General features: G+C 42.4%; 1 protein-coding gene across 3 annotated transcripts in view; it reads left to right on the top strand.

The window, feature by feature from the left end:
• The window catches only part of USO1 (USO1 vesicle transport factor), a 104,322-nt gene extending 87,268 nt beyond the window's left edge, over positions 1–17,054 (top strand). For all 3 annotated transcript variants that reach the window (XM_089663714.1, XM_089663716.1, XM_089663715.1), the window contains 5 exons: positions 2,442–2,510; positions 3,527–3,625; positions 4,944–5,039; positions 7,780–7,995; positions 16,058–17,054. In XM_089663714.1, the coding sequence (XP_089519840.1) occupies positions 2,442–2,510; positions 3,527–3,625; positions 4,944–5,039; positions 7,780–7,995; positions 16,058–16,144 (567 nt within the window). In that variant the 3' untranslated portion in view covers positions 16,145–17,054. The remainder of the gene's footprint in view (positions 1–2,441; positions 2,511–3,526; positions 3,626–4,943; positions 5,040–7,779; positions 7,996–16,057) is intronic.
• The last annotated feature ends 1,231 nt before the right edge of the window (positions 17,055–18,285 follow it).

Raw genomic sequence — 18,285 nt, forward strand, 5'->3', positions numbered from 1 at the left:
TGCGTTTAATGACATGTTACGTATAAGTAAAGCTGTCTAAAATGTAAAAACTTGCTTGGTTGTATCTGTTTATATTGATAAGCATCCCAAGGTAACTATGACATCCATCTTTATTTATGTGTATGCTGTGATATGAGGTAGCTTTGGAATGATATTGATAAGCATCCCAAGGTACAGTGGGGCAAAAAAGTATTTAGTCAGCCACCAATTGTGCAAGTTCTCCCACTTAAAAAGATAAGAGAGGCCTGTAACTGGCATCATAGGTAGACCTCAACTATGAGAGACAAAATGAGAAAAAAAAATCCAGACAATCACATTGGCTGATTTGGAAAGAATTTATTTGCAAATTATGGTGGAAAATAAGTATTTGGCCAATATCAAAAGTTCATCTCAATACTTTGTTATATATCCTTTGTTGGCAATGACAGAGGTCAAACGTTTCCTGTAAGTCTTCACAAGGTTGGCACACACTTTTGCTGGTATGTTGGCCCATTCCTCCATGCAGAACTCCTCTAGAGCAGTGATGTTTTGGGGCTGTCGCTGGGCAACATGGACTTTCAACTCCCTCCAAAGGTTTTCTATGGGGTTGAGATCTGGAGACTGGCTAGGCCACTCCAGGACCTTGAAATGCTTCTTACAAAGCCACTCCTTCGTTGCCCGGGCGGTATGTTTGGGATCATTGTCATGTTGGAAGACCCAGCCACGTTTCATCTTCAATGCCCTTGCTGATGGAAGGTTTGCACTCAAAATCTCACGATACATGGCCCCATTCATTCTGTCCTGTACATGGATCAGTCGTCCTGGTCCCTTTGTGGAGAAACAGCCCCAAAGCATGATGTTGCCACCCCCATGCTTCACAGTAGGTATGGTGTTCTTTGGATGCAACTCAGCATTCTCTCTCCTCCAAACACGATGAGTTGTGTTTCTACCAAACAGTTCTATTTTGGTTTCATCTGACCGTATGACATTCTCCCAATCCTCTTCTGGATCATCCAAATGCTCTCTAGCAAACTTCAGATGGGCCCGGACATGTACTGGCTTAAGCAGGTGGACACGTCTGGAACTGCAGGATCTGAGTCCCTGGCGGCGTAGTGTGTTACTGATGGTAGCCTTTGTTACGTTGGTCCCAGCTCTCTGCAGGTCATTCACTAGGTCCCCCCGTGTGGTCCTGGGATTTTTGCTCACTGTTCTTGTGATCATTTTGACCCCACAGGGTGAGATCTTGCGTGGAGCCCCAGATCGAGGAAGATTATCAGTGGTCTTGTATGTCTTCCATTTTCTAATTATTGCTCCCACAGTTGATTTGTTCACACCAAGCTGCTTGCCTATTGCAGATTCAGTCTTCCCAGCCTGGTGCCGGTCTACAATTTTGTTTCTGGTGTCCTTCGACAGCTCTTTGGTCTTCACCATAGTGGAGTTTGGAGTGTGACTGTTTGAGGTTGTGGACAGGTGTCTTTTATACTGATAACAAGTTCAAACAGGTGCCATTGATACAGGTAATGAGTGCAGGACAGAGGAGCCTCTTAAAGAAAAAGGTACAGGTCTGTGAGAGCCAGAAATCTTGCTTGTTTGTAGGTGACCAAATACTTATTTTCCACCATAATTTGCAAATAAATTCTTTCTAAATCAGCCAATGTGATTGTCTGGATTTTTTTTCTCGTTTTGTCTCTCATAGTTGAGGTCTACCTATGATGCCAATTACAGGCCTCGCTCATCTTTTTAAGTGGGAGAACTTGCACAATTGGTGGCTGACTAAATACTTGTTTGCCCCACTGTAACTATGAAGTCCATCTTTATTTATGTATATGCTGTGATATGAGGTAGCTTTGGAATGACAGCTAGCCAGATTGGTAAAAGCAACCAGTTTGTTTATTTGAAAAAACATAAATCGATTTCGTCAGCAAAAACAAGTTACCAGTCCAAAGTCCTGGTACCACAAAACTATACAGCAGACTCATGGTCCATCTTTTGGTCATGATCTGGGGTCAGAGCTCCTCTGTGGTAAGGGTGCCAGACAGGCCACGGGGGGGGTGGTCAGCAACCGATGTCTGTTTGTCCGAGAGCTCATACTTCACTCACAGCTTGTGAGCCTCTCTCTCCAGTCTACTTCCCTGACAAAGGTACTGGACCTTTCCTGCTGCCTTTTCAAGACTTCCCCTAGCTGAGGCTTAACCCCCTTCAAGACCAGCAATGTCTCCAAAACTATTCCCCCATTCAGGGACCACAACTGAAATATTGGGGTGATGTACCTGCCGTTCAGGACACATTCCCGGTGTCCTGTATGACATGTATATGATTTGTGGTTATCCTTTTACGCATAATCATTCCTAGCATGTTTAAATGTGGGATTAGAATAATGAAATCTGAATATGTAACTCATTGTTATCTCTGCCAAGTATTGATGCCCAGCTTGTTCATGATGTTCTTAATTTTTTCTTTAGAGCAGTCAGGCTGGTAGTCATACAGATCAAGTGACTGGAGGATCTGAACAAGTTGCAGATCTACAAAAGGTATTTTCTCTTTGATGCATGCATCTACAAACATTGTTTCAATGCAGGGCAGCTTACCTGTTTGTTTTTTTAACTTTATTCAAATGTTGCAAAGTTTATTTCTATCATTTCAGGTTTGCTACTGTTGCACTGTGTAACAAATGTAGCATGTCTGCATTTTTACGCAATGCGCTGCAACCTATTAAAGGCAGTTTTGTGGTGTGAATAGAGCACGTAAAAAAATGGGTGTTTTCTTTGTGCCCTTGCATTGAGCCTTCAATGAGCCGTGCAGATCTGCACAGCTCAATTGAAATAGCGTGAATGAGTTTTTAGTGAAAAAAGTAGTAGTAGTATTGTGTCTGTTTAAAATGGCCACGTAGCATAATCCAATGGTCTTTTTGAAAATAATACCTTGTATTTGTTTGCTTATTTTTGGGGGAAATTGGTACACTTACAATTGTAAAATTTTCAGACTCCATTCACACTGTCACCTGACCCTTCATTCCAACAAATTGTAACATATTTTATGCATGTTATTTACTTGTAAAAGCCTCCGTTTGCATATCAGAGAACTAGTCCAGGAAGCATATTATATAACTTGGTAAGGGCTGGAGGGTGTAAACACCTACCACCATTGTCCTTATCCATATTTGTTCATCCTCAAGTTTTCATTCCCAGAACTACTCTGTACGTCCATGATTTTCCCTATTGCACCCCCCTGCCTACAATCTTGACATCTGTTCTTTAGTTGACTTATCGTTTAAGTTGCAATGTTTGTTGCCTTGTTGAAGACGTGACAAAAGCAATTCTGTCGCAGCTGGTATTTTGTCAAGGTGTGCTAACTAAGTTAGGCTTATGATTAAACATTTGTTTTAGTAATAATTCTTAGTATTACAGGTATTTACATAGTGACGTCAATTTTACACAGTGCTTTACATATACTGTGTTGCACAGTCACATCAGATCTAATTATATTCAAATAACAGGGAAATGTAATTTGTTTTTGTTTTGTTTTTTTTTTTTTCATTTTATTGCAGGATATAGAAACGCTAAGATCTCAGTTATTTGTTCAGTCATCTGAAATCAACAGACTACAAACTGAAAGAATGGAACTCCTTCAAAAAACAGAAGCAAATGTTAGTAGTCTGTATCTAAATTTGTTCAAAAACTAATGTGTGCATAGTGGTGGCATGTCTCAAATAACGTGAAGATGAATTCATGACTGGGTATACTTCCTAGTCCTTCTTGCCCAATTCATTTGTACTCTTTCTTCCATTACATTTACAATGTCTGCTAGCTGTACTCACACGCTAGACATTTTATTAAAGTTAGCTATAAACATTGGGTGATTGTCCAGTTTGGACAAGTTTAGGTATGTGTTTTTTGGGGGTTTTTTTTTTTTTGCATATTTATATTGGTCCAGTTTCAGAAAAGCATACTCGGATTTGACAAAGTGCAGCTCATTATGTCACCGCCCTGCCCTGCCCTGCACTGCACTGGACCCAGACACTTCCACAGGAAGCGGCCAGGTATGGCACGTGCATACTTGCATTGGTCCAAGCTGTCCCAATATAACAATGTAAAAAAGTCCATACTTAGACTTCAGCTTTAATTATCATTCATTGCATATGCTTGCGTAAATGTGTATTTGATATAGTGGAGCTATGAGACAACATTGGCACTGATTTTGGGGAACACATTTGCTGTTAGCTGAAACAATGGCCAGACGTGTCTGTCTTCAATAGCCACAATAAAGGTCTCATGTCAGTGGTTGTCATAAGGATGAATGTGGTTTTCTGTTGTACATAGAGTAGACCCCTATTGCACCTTGGTGCCTTAAATCTGCCTATTCATTGACAAGTGCACACTGTGATGCGGACTGCTAGCCTGATTTGGAATGTGTTGCTATGTGTTACTGTGCTTTGCAGATTACAGTTGATCATTACAACGCTTTACTGAATAAGCCTGTATGACATACATTTCTTGCTCAGTATGCCAATAGGAGGCCTTTACAGTACTTCTGTTTAGAAACAGCCTGAAAGCTATGTATCTGGTTGCCCTCAGGCAAAAAAGCAGAAATGTAAAAATTAGTGGTCAGAAGAAATGGTGATGAGGAAAAGGGTCAAATATGCATTTTAGTAGTATGGGTTTGACCATTTTGAACAGTGAACTAGGGTGTATGTCAAAAACAATCTTGGGGCCATTTGGTCAGGGGTAAAGTCTGTTCCGTGGGTAATTAATTTTTTATATGATGGGCAGTTGTCCTTCTTGTCAGTAGGTGATGTTATGACAAATTGTAGTTCATACACATCAAATTCAGAAACTAGTCAGTCAGGGCCAAAGAGAGAAAAAAATCCCTAGCTATCCAGCCACCTTCTTATGTCTTTGATCAGTGGCAGTGATGTCTATCTCTAGTTATTCTTTTGTTTATAGGCCTCCTATTTTTCTTCACAGGCTACAGCACCGTCTGGTGATAATGCACCTCAAGCTAAAAGTACTGAACTTGAAGAGAAAGTGGCAAGTTTATTGAAGGAGCTCAACAGCACTAAGGTTGGTTTTAAGTGCATTATTAGACTAGGTGCATGGGAGTTAGTTTTGTTACCTCTAGGGCAATAGCTTGCATGCTACCAACAACAGTTACTAAAAGTAGACAAGGACAATGGGAGAACTATAAATTAGATTATATTAACATATTCAAAATTATGTTAAATAGGAGTCAGTACACGCCATCATTTAAAGTGCCTCTGATTAACCCCAAATAAAGTTCAGCTTTTCTAGTAGGTCTTTCCTGACATTTTCTTAGTCGCAACCTACAGCAAAAGCCATGGTCCACAGAGAACTTCCAAAACATCAGAGGGATCTCATTGTTAAAAGGTCAGGAAAAGGGTACAAAAGAGTTTCCAAGGCATTAGATATACCATGGAACACAGTGAAGACAGTCATCATCAAGTGGGGAAAATATGGCGCAACAATGACATTACCAAGAACTGGACGTCCCTAGAAAACTGGTCTGGGAGGCTGCCAAGAGGACTACAGCAACATTAAATGAGCTGCAGGAATATCTGGCAAGTACTGGCTGTATGGTACATAAGACAACAATTTCCTGTATTCTTCATATGTCTGGGCTATGGGGTAGTGTGTCAAATTGGAAGCCTTTTTTTACAAAGAAAAACATCCAAGCCTGGCTAAAATTTGCCAAAACACATCTGAAGTCTCCCAAAAGCATGTGGGAAAATGTGTTATGGTCTGATGAAACCAAGGTTGAACTTTTTGGCCATAATTCCAAAAGATATGTTTGGCGCAAAAACAACACTGCACATCACCAAAAGAACACCATACCCACAGTGAAGCATGGTGGTGGCAGCATCATGCTTTGGGGCTGTTTTTCTTTAGCTTGAACTGGGACCTTAGTCAAGGTAGAGGGAATTATGAACAGTTCCAAATACCGGTCAATACTGGCACAAAACCTCCAGGCTTCTGCTAGAAAGCTGAAAATGAAGAGGAACTTCATCTTTCAGCATGACAACGACCCAAAGTATACATTCAAATCAACAAAGGAATGGCTTCACCAGAAGAAGATTAAAGTTTTGGAATGGCCCAGCCAGAGCCCAGACCTGAATCCGATCGAAAATCTGTGGGGTGATCTGAAGAGGGCTGTGCACAGGAGATGCCCTCGCAATCTGACAGATTTGGAATGTTTTTGCAAGGAAGAGTGGGCAAATATTGCCAAGTCAAGATGTGCCATGCTGATAGTCTCATACCCAAAAAGACTGAGTGCTTGAATCAAATCAAAAGGGGCTTCAACAAAGCATTAGTTTAAGGGTGTGCACACTTATGCAACCATATTATTTTAGTTTTTTATTTTTACTTCCCTCCACCTAAAAGATTTCAGTTTGTTGTTCAACTAAGTTGTACAGTTTATAGGTTACATTAAAGGGGTAAAAAGTTCTGAGATGATTTATCTTTGTCTCATTTTTTTACATCACAATAACCTGACATTTTAACAGGGGTGTGTAGACTTTTTATATGCATTATACATATGCATGCGGGACCAACGCTTGCAGTCACCTTTTTGCTTTTATTATTTATTTATTTTACTAGTTCTCATTATTTATTACAGTTACTTATATATAGCACCGTCAATTTACGCAGCGCTTTACATATGCATTGTACATTCACATCAGTTCCTAACCCTCATGGAGCGTACAATCCTAAGGTCCCTAACTCACATTCATACATACACATACTAGGGCCAATTTAGACAGGAGCCAATTAATCTACCAGCATGTCTTTGGAGTGTGGAAGGAAACCGGAGTACCTGGAGGAAACTCACATAGGCACAGGGAGACCATGCAGACTCCAGGCAGGTAGTGTCATTTTTGGGATTCGAACCAATGATCCTAGTGCTACTAGGCAGAAGTGCTAACTTCTTAGCCACTGTGAATTTTTTTTCTCTTTATTGCTGTCAAAAGGAATGTAAACATCCGATAACAATAAGCAGTGACAGGTACTCTTTATGGTGAGATCTGGGGGAAAGATCTATTAGACCCCAGATGTCTCCTTTCTCTTCTGCCCTTAAAAACATCTGATCACACCAAGATCGGTGTGATCAGATGCTTTCCCAATTTAAAAATGGTGGTGTTTACATCCAGCTAAACCAGAAGTGACAAAATGTTCGGCGCTTCCACTTTCCTATACCATAGAGATGATTGGAGACCTTCAGGTCCCTGGTCACCTTTATGTTAAGTCACTGGAGCCACCAGCTTTGGTGCTGGGCTTCCCACTGAGACGGGAGAGCCCAGGGAGGTACTGGAGGAGAGCAGGAGGGGGGACCACCCTCCATCTCATATAAAAGCAATCCAGAGGCTAATTAGCCACTAGGATTGCTTTTATAAACAAAGAGAATCACTGGCTAAAATAATACCCGGGCTGATGCCCGTAGCTGCAGGCATCATCCTGGTATACTGCTTGAAACTGCCAATGTACATGTACTTTAGGTGGTCTTCTAAGTGGATAAAGGAACTAAAAGATACTAGGCTAACAGGTAAGCTCTTTATAATGTCATGATATATAAATTGTAAAATGCTAGTGAAGTCTTCTACATTGTCATTGTGTTTTAGGCCTTCAGTGACCTCTGCTTAAATAGCCTACCAAAGCACAAGAGTACATTGTAAATGTACATTGCTATCTTACCACTGTGTAGAGGCAGTTGCGCCCACACTAGAGACCAATAAATTGCTTTCCAAATGTAGCATGCTCTTACTGTGTTTTTGTTGTTACACGTTTTTAGGAAGAATTGAAAGCTGCATCTGAAGAGAGAGCCTCTCTAAAGCAGGAGCTAGACTCTGTTCGCAGCACAGCAGCCATTTTACAAGATGAAAAACTTAAGCTGACGCAGGAGGTCGGGGAATCTAAGAAGGAACAGGATGATCTTTTGATCCTCTTGGCTGATCAAGATCAAAAAATTCTTTCTCTAAAGAATAAGCTCAAAGAACTTGGAGAACAGGTACACATATGTTCCCTATTCATCATTTTTGTCCGTTTTTGTTTTTTTTCTTAAGATTTCATTGGAAAAGAAAACATTACAACTGTTGGAGGCAGGATCCCCACATAAAACACTAAAAGCAAATATACACAAATGGAGTAACCAGACCCTTAAAATACAGAAAAGTTCACAAGAAAAAAGTATGCTGTAAGGTGTCTAAATGAACAACTATAAAATAAGGGATGTAAGATAAATACAATGTATCAAAACATACCACAAGTGGGGAAACCAGAACAAAACATAGTGATCAAGAACCAAACTCCTGACGCTATTGGATGTTAAGGCAAATCAGTCGGTATGGTTTGTGCCAGGGAGTCTTTAATAAGGAAGTGTGGGGTGAGCAAAGGAAGAAGAAAAAAAGTATTTCCTTTATTATGTATCCTTTCCAATTGTGGGTGCTATGTAGAGAGGAGTTTGGGTGTCCTCTGAACTTACCTCCAGCCAAACTTCAAAACAACTTCAATAATTTATTTTTTTTTAGTCCAAACAACTAGAGGCCCGGGTCATTCACTACCCAGTTGGAACACATGGGGCAGGATGCTGGTGACATCTGTGCCCTTATTCTGACACATGACCATAGTTAGACATTCAACTGCAGCCATGTGCAGGGGTGTCTTTGCCGCGAGGCAAACAAGGTGTTTGCCTAGGGCGGCACTTTTCAGGGGGGTGGCGAGGGAGGGACAAGCCGGAGCCAGTGAAGAGGAGGAGAGCGGCTGGAGAAGGAAGACAGCTGATCGGTAAATGTCGTGCGGCAAGGATCTGGCAGAGCAGATGGTGCTGCTGCAGCCAGGTGCAGTGAAGGAAATAAGTACTTGATCCCCTGCTGATTTTGAATTTTTGCCCACTCACAAAGAAATGATCAGTCTAAAAATCGAATGGTATTGTAACACTGAGAGATAGAATAGCACCAAATATTCAAAAGAAATGCATGTCTAACAAATTATTCACTGATTTGCATGTTCATAGGGGAAATAAGTATTTGATCCCCTTCACAAAACATGACTTAGTACTTGGTGGCAAATCCCTTGTTGGCAATCACAGAGGTCAGACGTTTCCTGTAGTTGGCCACCAGGTTTGCACACATCTCAGGAGGGATTTTGGCCCACTCCTCTTGGCAGATTCTCTCCAAGTCATTAAGGTTTGGTGGCTGACGTTTGGCAACTCGAACTTTCAGCTCCCTCCACAGATTTTCAATCGGATTAAGGTCTGGAGACTGGCTAGGCCACTCCAGGACCTTAATGTGCTTCTTCTTGAGCCACTCCTTTGTTGCCTTGGCCTTGTGTTTTGGGTCATTGATATGCTGGAACACCCATCCACGACCCATTTTCAGTGCCCTGGCTGAGGGAAGAAATTTCTCACCCAAGATTTGATGGCACATTGCCCCGTCCATCGTCCCTTTTGATGCTGTGCAGTTGTCCCGTCCCCTTAGCAGAATAACACCCCCAAGGCAGAATGTTTCCACCACCATGTTTGACAGTTGGGATGGTGTTCTTGGGGTCATAGGCAGCATTCCTCCTCCTCCAAACACTGCGAGTTGAGTTGATGCCAAAGAGCTCGATTTGGTCTCATCTGACCACAACACTTTCAACCAGTCCTCCTCTGCATCATTCAGATGTTCAGTGGTAAACTTGAGACGGGCCTGGACATGATTTCTTGAGCAGAGGGACCTTGTGGGCACTGCAGGATTTCAATCCTTGTCGGCGTAGTGTGTTACAAATTTTTTTTCTTGGTGACTGTGGTCCCAGCTGCCTGGAGATCATTGACAGGATCCTCACTTGTAGTTCTGGGATGATTCCTCACTGTTCTCATGATCATTGACACTCCACGAGGTGAGATCTTGCATGGTGCACCAGACCTGGGGAGACTGACCGTTGTTTTGTGTTTCTTCCGAATGATTGCATCAACTGTTGTCACCTTCTCACCAAGCTGCTTGGCGATAGTTTTGAAGCCCAGTCCAGCCTTGTGTAGATCTACAATCTTGTCCCTGACATCCTTGGACAGCTCTTTGGTATTTGCCATGGTGGAGAGTTTGGAATCTGATTGTTTGATTGCTCCTGTGGACAGGTGTCTTTTATACAGTTAACAAAATGAGATTAGCAGCACTCCCTTTAAGAGACTGCTTCTAATCTCAGCTTGTTACCTGTATGAAAGACACCTGGTAGCCAGAAATCGTGATGAATGATAGGGGATCAAATACTTATTTCCCTCATGAACATGCAAATCAGTGCATAATTCGTTAGACATGCATTTCTTTTGAATTTTTTGTTGCTATTCTGTCTCAGTGTTACAATACACCTACCATTCGATTTTTAGACCGATTATTTCTTTGTGAGTGGGCAAACATTCAAAATTAGCAGGGGATAAAATACTTATTTCCTTTACTGTATTCTGGCTGTGGACGGGGGAGGGAGGGAGCCCTGGCTGGAGCAGGGGTCAGCGCAGCAATGCAAGCATCATTGATGTCAGTGGGAGGAATAGTGCCCCATCATAGATGTCACTCTCAGCAATGATGGGGCACTATTCCTCCCAATGACACCAATGATGGGGCACTATTCCTCCCAATGACACCAATGATGGGGCACTATTCCTCCCAATGACACAATGATGGGGCACTATTCCTCCCACTGACACCAATGATGGGGCACTATTCCTCCCACTGACACCAATGATGGGGCACTATTCCTCCCACTGACATCAATGATGGGGCACTATTCCTCCCACTGACACCAATGATGGGGCACTATTCCTCCCACTGACACCAATGATGGGGCACTATTCCTCCCACTGACACCAATGATGGGGCACTATTCCTCCCACTGACACCAATGATGGGGCACTATTCCTCCCACTGACGCCAATGATGGGGCACTTTTCCTCCCACTGATGCCAATGATGGGGCACTATTGCTCCCACACTGAAACCAATGATGGGGCACTATTGCTCCCACACTGACACCAGTGATGGGGCACTATTGCTCCCACACTGATACCAGTGATGGGGCACTATTGCTCCCACACTGACACCAGTGATGGGGCGCTATTGCTCCCACACTGACACCAATGATGGGGCACTATTGCTCCCACACTGACACCAATGATGGGGCGCTATTGCTCCCACACTGACACCAATGATGGGGCGCTATTGCTCCCACACTGACACCAATGATGGGGCGCTATTGCTCCCACACTGACACCAATGATGGGGCGCTATTGCTCCCACACTGACACCAATGATGGGGCGCTATTGCTCCCACACTGACACCAATGATGGGGCGCTATTGCTCCCACACTGACACCAATGATGGGGCGCTATTGCTCCCACACTGACACCAATGATGGGGCGCTATTGCTCCCACACTGACACCAATGATGGGGCGCTATTGCTCCCACACTGACACCAATGATGGGGCGCTATTGCTCCCACACTGACACCAATGATGGGGCGCTATTGCTCCCACACTGACACCAATGATGGGGCGCTATTGCTCCCACACTGACACCAATGATGGGGCGCTATTGCTCCCACACTGACACCAATGATGGGGCGCTATTGCTCCCACACTGACACCAATGATGGGGCGCTATTGCTCCCACACTGACACCAATGATGGGGCGCTATTGCTCCCACACTGACACCAATGATGGGGCGCTATTGCTCCCACACTGACACCAATGATGGGGCGCTATTGCTCCCACACTGACACCAATGATGGGGCGCTATTGCTCCCACACTGACACCAATGATGGGGCGCTATTGCTCCCACACTGACACCAATGATGGGGCGCTATTGCTCCCACACTGACACCAATGATGGGGCGCTATTGCTCCCACACTGACACCAATGATGGGGCGCTATTGCTCCCACACTGACACCAATGATGGGGCGCTATTGCTCCCACACTGACACCAATGTTGGGGCGCTATTGCTCCCACACTGACACCAATGATGGGGCGCTATTGCTCCCACACTGACACCAATGATGGGGCGCTATTGCTCCCACACTGACACCAATGATGGGGCGCTATTGCTCCCACACTGACACCAATGATGGGGCGCTATTGCTCCCACACTGACACCAATGATGGGGCGCTATTGCTCCCACACTGACACCAATGATGGGGCGCTATTGCTCCCACACTGACACCAATGATGGGGCGCTATTGCTCCCACACTGACACCAATGATGGGGCGCTATTGCTCCCACACTGACACCAATGATGGGGCGCTATTGCTCCCACACTGACACCAATGATGGGGCACCATCGTTGGTGTCGGTGGGAGGAATAATGCCCCATCATTTGTGTCGGTGAGAGGAATAATGCCCCATCATTGGTGTCGATGAAAGGAATAATGCCCCATCATTTGGTGTCGATGAAAGGAATAGTGCCCCATCATTGGTGTCAGTGTGAGAGCAATATTGCCCCATCATTGGTGTCCGTGTGGGAGCAATAGTGCCGCCTCACTGCTGGGACACAGGAAAAAGATATTCTAGCTGGGCATTATACCCAAGAACTAGACAACATTAGTTTAGGTGTGAGGTAATGCAGTGTTGATGGGAGAATCCATCCTGCAGCAATGTTATGTTCTGCCTGTGGGGAGCCTTCCCTGCTGGCAGAACACAATGACCAATGCTGGCAACCATACCCTCCGGCAGTGATAAAAAAACAATCTGATAGGCTGGTTGTACTGAGGTCAATCAGCAGATTGACGTCAGTACAATCAGCCTGCCGTAGATGAATTGAAATTTGGGCAATTCAGCCGGAACAGTCTATGACCGGCTTAAGTCTGATGGTAGCCTTCTTTGAGGAAGCTGTTCAGTTTTTTCCAGTTTCACTCCAGAACTGCACAATGCAACATTTTGTTATGTGACAAGTTAATCAGATATTTAGACAGACAGATGCATTTGGCACCAACAACCAGGTTGTACCTGGTTTGTTGGCTCAGGAGTCCTACTCCGGAACTGGTGAAGTCCTTCCTTCCAATCTTTTGGAAGTTCCTCATGCCAGATACCAGCCTGTACCAGTCTCTTTGGGAACCCTATCAGTGCAGGGAATTGGACATCAGAGGTATCATTTTCTGATCAACATCCTGGAACTTTGGATGATTTTGCTGTCTGCAACTTTGGACTTTCCTGCTGGAGGGTCATCTGATCCAGATTCAAATGGAAGACACCATGGCAGTGGCATACATAACTGTGAGGAAGAACAAAAAAGAAAAAAGAAGCGCACCAACCTTGCGCATTACCTCAGTAACCAAAATTTATTAAATAAAAGAATGGTACTCACAAACAGCGAATAAAAACAGGCATGTCAGTCCTCAAAGGGACTTTAAAGGCAAGATGCAAATGCGAATCCCATCATGGAGGAAGCCACTCAGTACAGCTGACGCGTTTCGAAGGACAAGCCTTCTTCCTCAGAGCTGACTGGACTGAGAATGTGTGTTCCCTTTTATGCCTCCAGACTGAAATAAGGCCCTCCCCAATAGGTTGGGCTGTCCTGGGCAGGGAGGAGGGGCCCGGGTGTCCACAAAATGCAATAAATAATCATCAAGAGTTCATAGAACCATATAGATAATAAACTTCAAAAGTCGGATGAAAATATATAAAATGTATACACATATATGGAATCAATTAATACAAATAAAATCATTCATAAATACAGCTTATAAATGCATAAATAAACAATAAAATAAAGAAATATAAACAAATAAATAAATATACATAAAATTTCACTAATTCATCCCTTCATTAGAAATATATATATATTGCCATAATTATCATCATTGCACTAACGATCAAAAATGCATACAATGAGTATAGGATAGATGAGGAACTCACACATCTGAATGAACCATTCATGGCCAGTGATTTCAAAATTGTTCCCACAAAGTGGGCAATATAGCCAAAGTATTTTGCTAAAAATGACAGCTGGACAGCTTTTTTTTTTTTTTTTTTTAATATATATTTCACATTTTTACACATTTTTAAATATGAATTAATCAATGATTTGTTACATATCAAGGTGCATGTTTCACATGTTTTGTATTGTGTAGAGACATACATATACATACATGTATATATTTTAGAAAAATACTCTCTTTATAGAAGTTTTGATGGTGGGATTGCAGCTATGGGGGTTGACATCTGTACCAACGATCCATTGAGCTTGGAGACACACACACATACACATCCGACCTGTTGGTGTGTATTAGATCGGGCAGCAGTAAGTGGGGGTCGGAGGAACTAGGACCCTGTGGCGATGTGACAGCGCTGCCTATGTGCGCGCAATGGCTAGTGGATACGAGCCATTGGGTTCGCGCTGCTACTGTCCTAGTGCGCATGCGCGGGATGGTCCGCGCATGCGCAGTAACTACCACGCCGTATCGGCGTGCGTTTCACAGGCAGATTCCATCTGCAACCACATCATGCAAGCAATATCTCCCTCTGCTGCCAAATAAACAACACACACCACCAATAACAAACACAGGTAATATGAATCTTTCCTGAATATACTGTCTCCTCCCCACCATCTGTAAGAGTTATCCCCTGGTGGATTGCATGTATGCATGTTCACAAAAAACCTTTTTTTTTCATTTAGATTTTTATAGCAATATAGCTTTTTCTTCCAGCTGTCATTTTTAGCAAAATACTTTGGCTATATTGCCCACTTTGTGGGAACAATTTTGAAATCACTGGCCATGAATGGTTCATTCAGTTGTGTGAGTTCCTCATCTATCCTATACTCATTTTATGCATTTTTGATCGTTAGTGCAATGATGATAATTATGGCAATATATATATATTTCTAATGAAGGGATGAATTAGTGAAATTTTATGTATATTTATTTATTTGTTTATATTTCTTTATTTTATTGTTTATTTATGCATTTATAAGCTGTATTTATGAATGATTTTATTTGTATTAATTGATTCCATATATGTGTATACATTTTATATATTTTCATCCGACTTTTGAAGTTTATTATCTATATGGTTCTATGAACTCTTGATGATTATTTATTGCATTTTGTGGACACCCGGGCCCCTCCTCCCTGCCCAGGACAGCCCAACCTATTGGGGAGGGCCTTATTTCAGTCTGGAGGCATAAAAGGGAACACACATTCTCAGTCCAGTCAGCTCTGAGGAAGAAGGCTTGTCCTTCGAAACGCGTCAGCTGTACTGAGTGGCTTCCTCCATGATGGGATTCGCATTTGCATCTTGCGTTTAAAGTCCCTTTGAGGACTGACATGCCTGTTTTTATTCGCTGTTTGTGAGTACCATTCTTTTATTTAATAAATTTTGGTTACTGAGGTAATGCGCAAGGTTGGTGCGCTTCTTTTTTCTTTTTTGTTCTTCCTCACAGTTCTGTTTGGGCTTCCCCAGCCTTGGTGTGGAGCTGCACGACCTTAACTATTTCGGTGGTCCCCTCCTTGCTTTTTTGGAGTCTGATTCCATCTACTTACCACCGGTCTGGGTCCCGGAGCGCAGGAGATATCGCATTTGGTTCAGTGGCATACATAACCCATCAGGGAGGAACCAGAAGTCTGGCCTTAGCAAAAGAGGTAGTTTTTATCCTGTCCCAGGCAGAACTTCACATTCCAGCCTCTAGGTGGACGTTTGACATCACGTTCTCCAACTCAGCTAGTCAGAGGAAGCTTTATAATCATTTAGAGTGCAACTCGGCCGACTCGATTTTGTTCCAGGTATGGGATGTGAAGTTTCCAGACCACTGCTGGAACACAGCGCTGTATACTGTATGTAACTACATACAGTTTACAGAGAACTCCCAGCTGCTGCATCTCTGCATGTCTTTTTCATGGCAGTGATGAGGGGGGTGGAGAAGGAAGACCTGTGTGAAGGAGTCTGGTATAAACTGGCATATATCATAGAAGCTTAATTTTGGCTGAAATGCTTCCATTCTACAGTAAAGCAGTTTTCATCTTTGCATGTTACAGATAGGACAGGCTGGGTTTGACCAATTAGACTGACAGTGAGTACTAACATATTTCATATCTTCTAACAAGGTTGAAGATGAAGATGACTTGGAGTCCGTGGATGCAGCAGATGAAGATGATCTGGATGAAGATGATAGCAGGGATGACGACATGTAGAGACTTGTGTAAAAAAAAAATCTAGTTGTCATTTTCCAGAGAAGTGAAATCTCTAGTAATTTCCCTAATTCAGCCTTTAGAGTGGCAATGCGAGAGGGTATGCACCATGGGAGATCTTTAAAGGTTAGAGCAGTTGCCATATGCATATACAGTCAAGTGAATTCAAGAAAAACAGGGCAGTTAGGAAAGTTACATTTTAAATATGGTCTTTTATGATTAAGGCAGTGTTATTTCAGCACCTTTGTGGTACTCCCTGTTTTCTTGTTTTCTTAGGGAAAACATTGCTGTGCAATGCCAGATCTTCAATGCTTGTGCAAATATCTTTGCCTATTTAGCTCTTCAGGTGCAGCCAGTTCACCTTGCTGCATGGAGGAACACTGTGGCATTAAAACAGAGCTGTGTTCCTTATAGCCAAACTCTATGCTCTCTTTTGAATCCTGAGGCAGAAAAGAACAGTGAGGAGTAGTAAAATAAAGCCTCTCTGTTCCTTTTCCTCTTAGATTATATGAATATGAGTGTGGGAGATGTCAGATGTGATGTTTAATGCCTTCACTCCTGCAACATCTACATGATTCACCTGTCAATCCAATGGCACCTTCTGCTGCAATGGTGGAGGCATCAGTGTTTGTAGTAATGCTAAATTCTCATTTCTTTTAGTTCCGCCAAGTTTTTTTTTTTTTTTTTTTTTTTTTTAATTTTAAGTGGACGAAGGGTTGGGAAATAAACATACCCCATTTACGATGTTTTCTTCAGTGGTTTACTTTGCTATGGAAGAGAAGACAAATTATATAATTTATTGGCTTAAGTTGGGCCATAGGAAATTAATAACAGATTGACATTTTAAAGGAGTGAAAAATATGAATTACATTAATTTCATGTTTTACAATTAAAACAATGCATTTACTTACCACTTTTGGCTTTGCAGTTTTTCTTCTTTCTTCTTGTGTTTTTAAACACAACACTGCTGCTAGAACTGGAAAAACAAGCCATGACTTTAATACATCTGATATCTGTGATTTAATTTTTTTCCAAGTTTCCAGCAGCCAAAATTGGGATGTAAAAAAAATAAATGCTTTTCTACTGGTATTGGAGTGGTTTTACCACAGTGTTTTGCACTGCAGTTTTGACTGTGTGCCTATTCAAACTTAAAATTAGAAAAACTTTGGCAGGTTGCTTCAAATCATTCCGTTTCATCTGATCTTTTTGAGATTGAAAGCTGATGGAAAACTTCCAAAACTACAGTGCCTTGAAAAAGTATTCATACCCCTTGCAATTTTCCACATTTTGTCATGTTACAACCAAAAATGTAAATGTATTTTATTGAGATTTTATGTGATATACCAACACAAAGAGGCATATAATTGTGAAGTGAAAGGAAAATTATAAATGGTTTTCAAAATGTTTTACAAATATCTGAAAAGTGTGGTGTGTATTTGTGTTCGGCTGTGATACCCCCAACTAAAATCTAGTGGAACCCATTGTCTTCCGAAGTCACCTAATTAGTAAATAGAGTCCACCTGTATGTAATTTAATCTCATAAGTACAGCTGTTCTGTGAAGCCCTCAGTGGTTTGTTAGAGAACATTAGTGAACAAACAGCATCATAAAGGCCAAGGAACACACCAGACAGGTCAGGGATAAACTTGTGGAGATGTTTAAAGCAGGGTTAGGTTATTAAAAAAGTATCCCAAGCTTTAAACATCTCACGGAGCACTGTTCAATCCATCATCTGAAAATGGAAATTGTATGGCACAACTGCAAACCTACCAAGACATGGCCATCCACCTAAACTGACAGGTCGGGCAAGGAGAGCATTAATCAAAGAAGCTTCCAAGAGGCCCATGGTAACTCTGGAGGAGCTGCAGAGATCCACAGCTCAGGTGGGAGAATCTGTCTAGTCTGTGCACTCCACAAATCTGGCCTTTTTGGAAGAGTGTCAAGAAGAAAGCCAATGTTGAGAGACATAAGAAGTTCCATTTGCGAGAAGCCATGGGGGGGGGGACACAGCAAACGTGGAAGAAAGTGCTCTGGTCAGATGAGACCAAAATTTACATTTTTGGCCTAAAAGGAAAACGCTATGTGTGGCTGAAAACTGACACTGCACCCTGAACACACCACCGTGAAACTTGATGTCAGCATCAT

The sequence above is a fragment of the Staurois parvus genome, unplaced genomic scaffold, assembly GCF_062004578.1.
Source record: "Staurois parvus isolate SC_StPar_1 unplaced genomic scaffold, SC_StPar_1.0 ptg000044l, whole genome shotgun sequence".
NCBI classification, from domain to species: Eukaryota; Metazoa; Chordata; class Amphibia; order Anura; family Ranidae; genus Staurois; species Staurois parvus.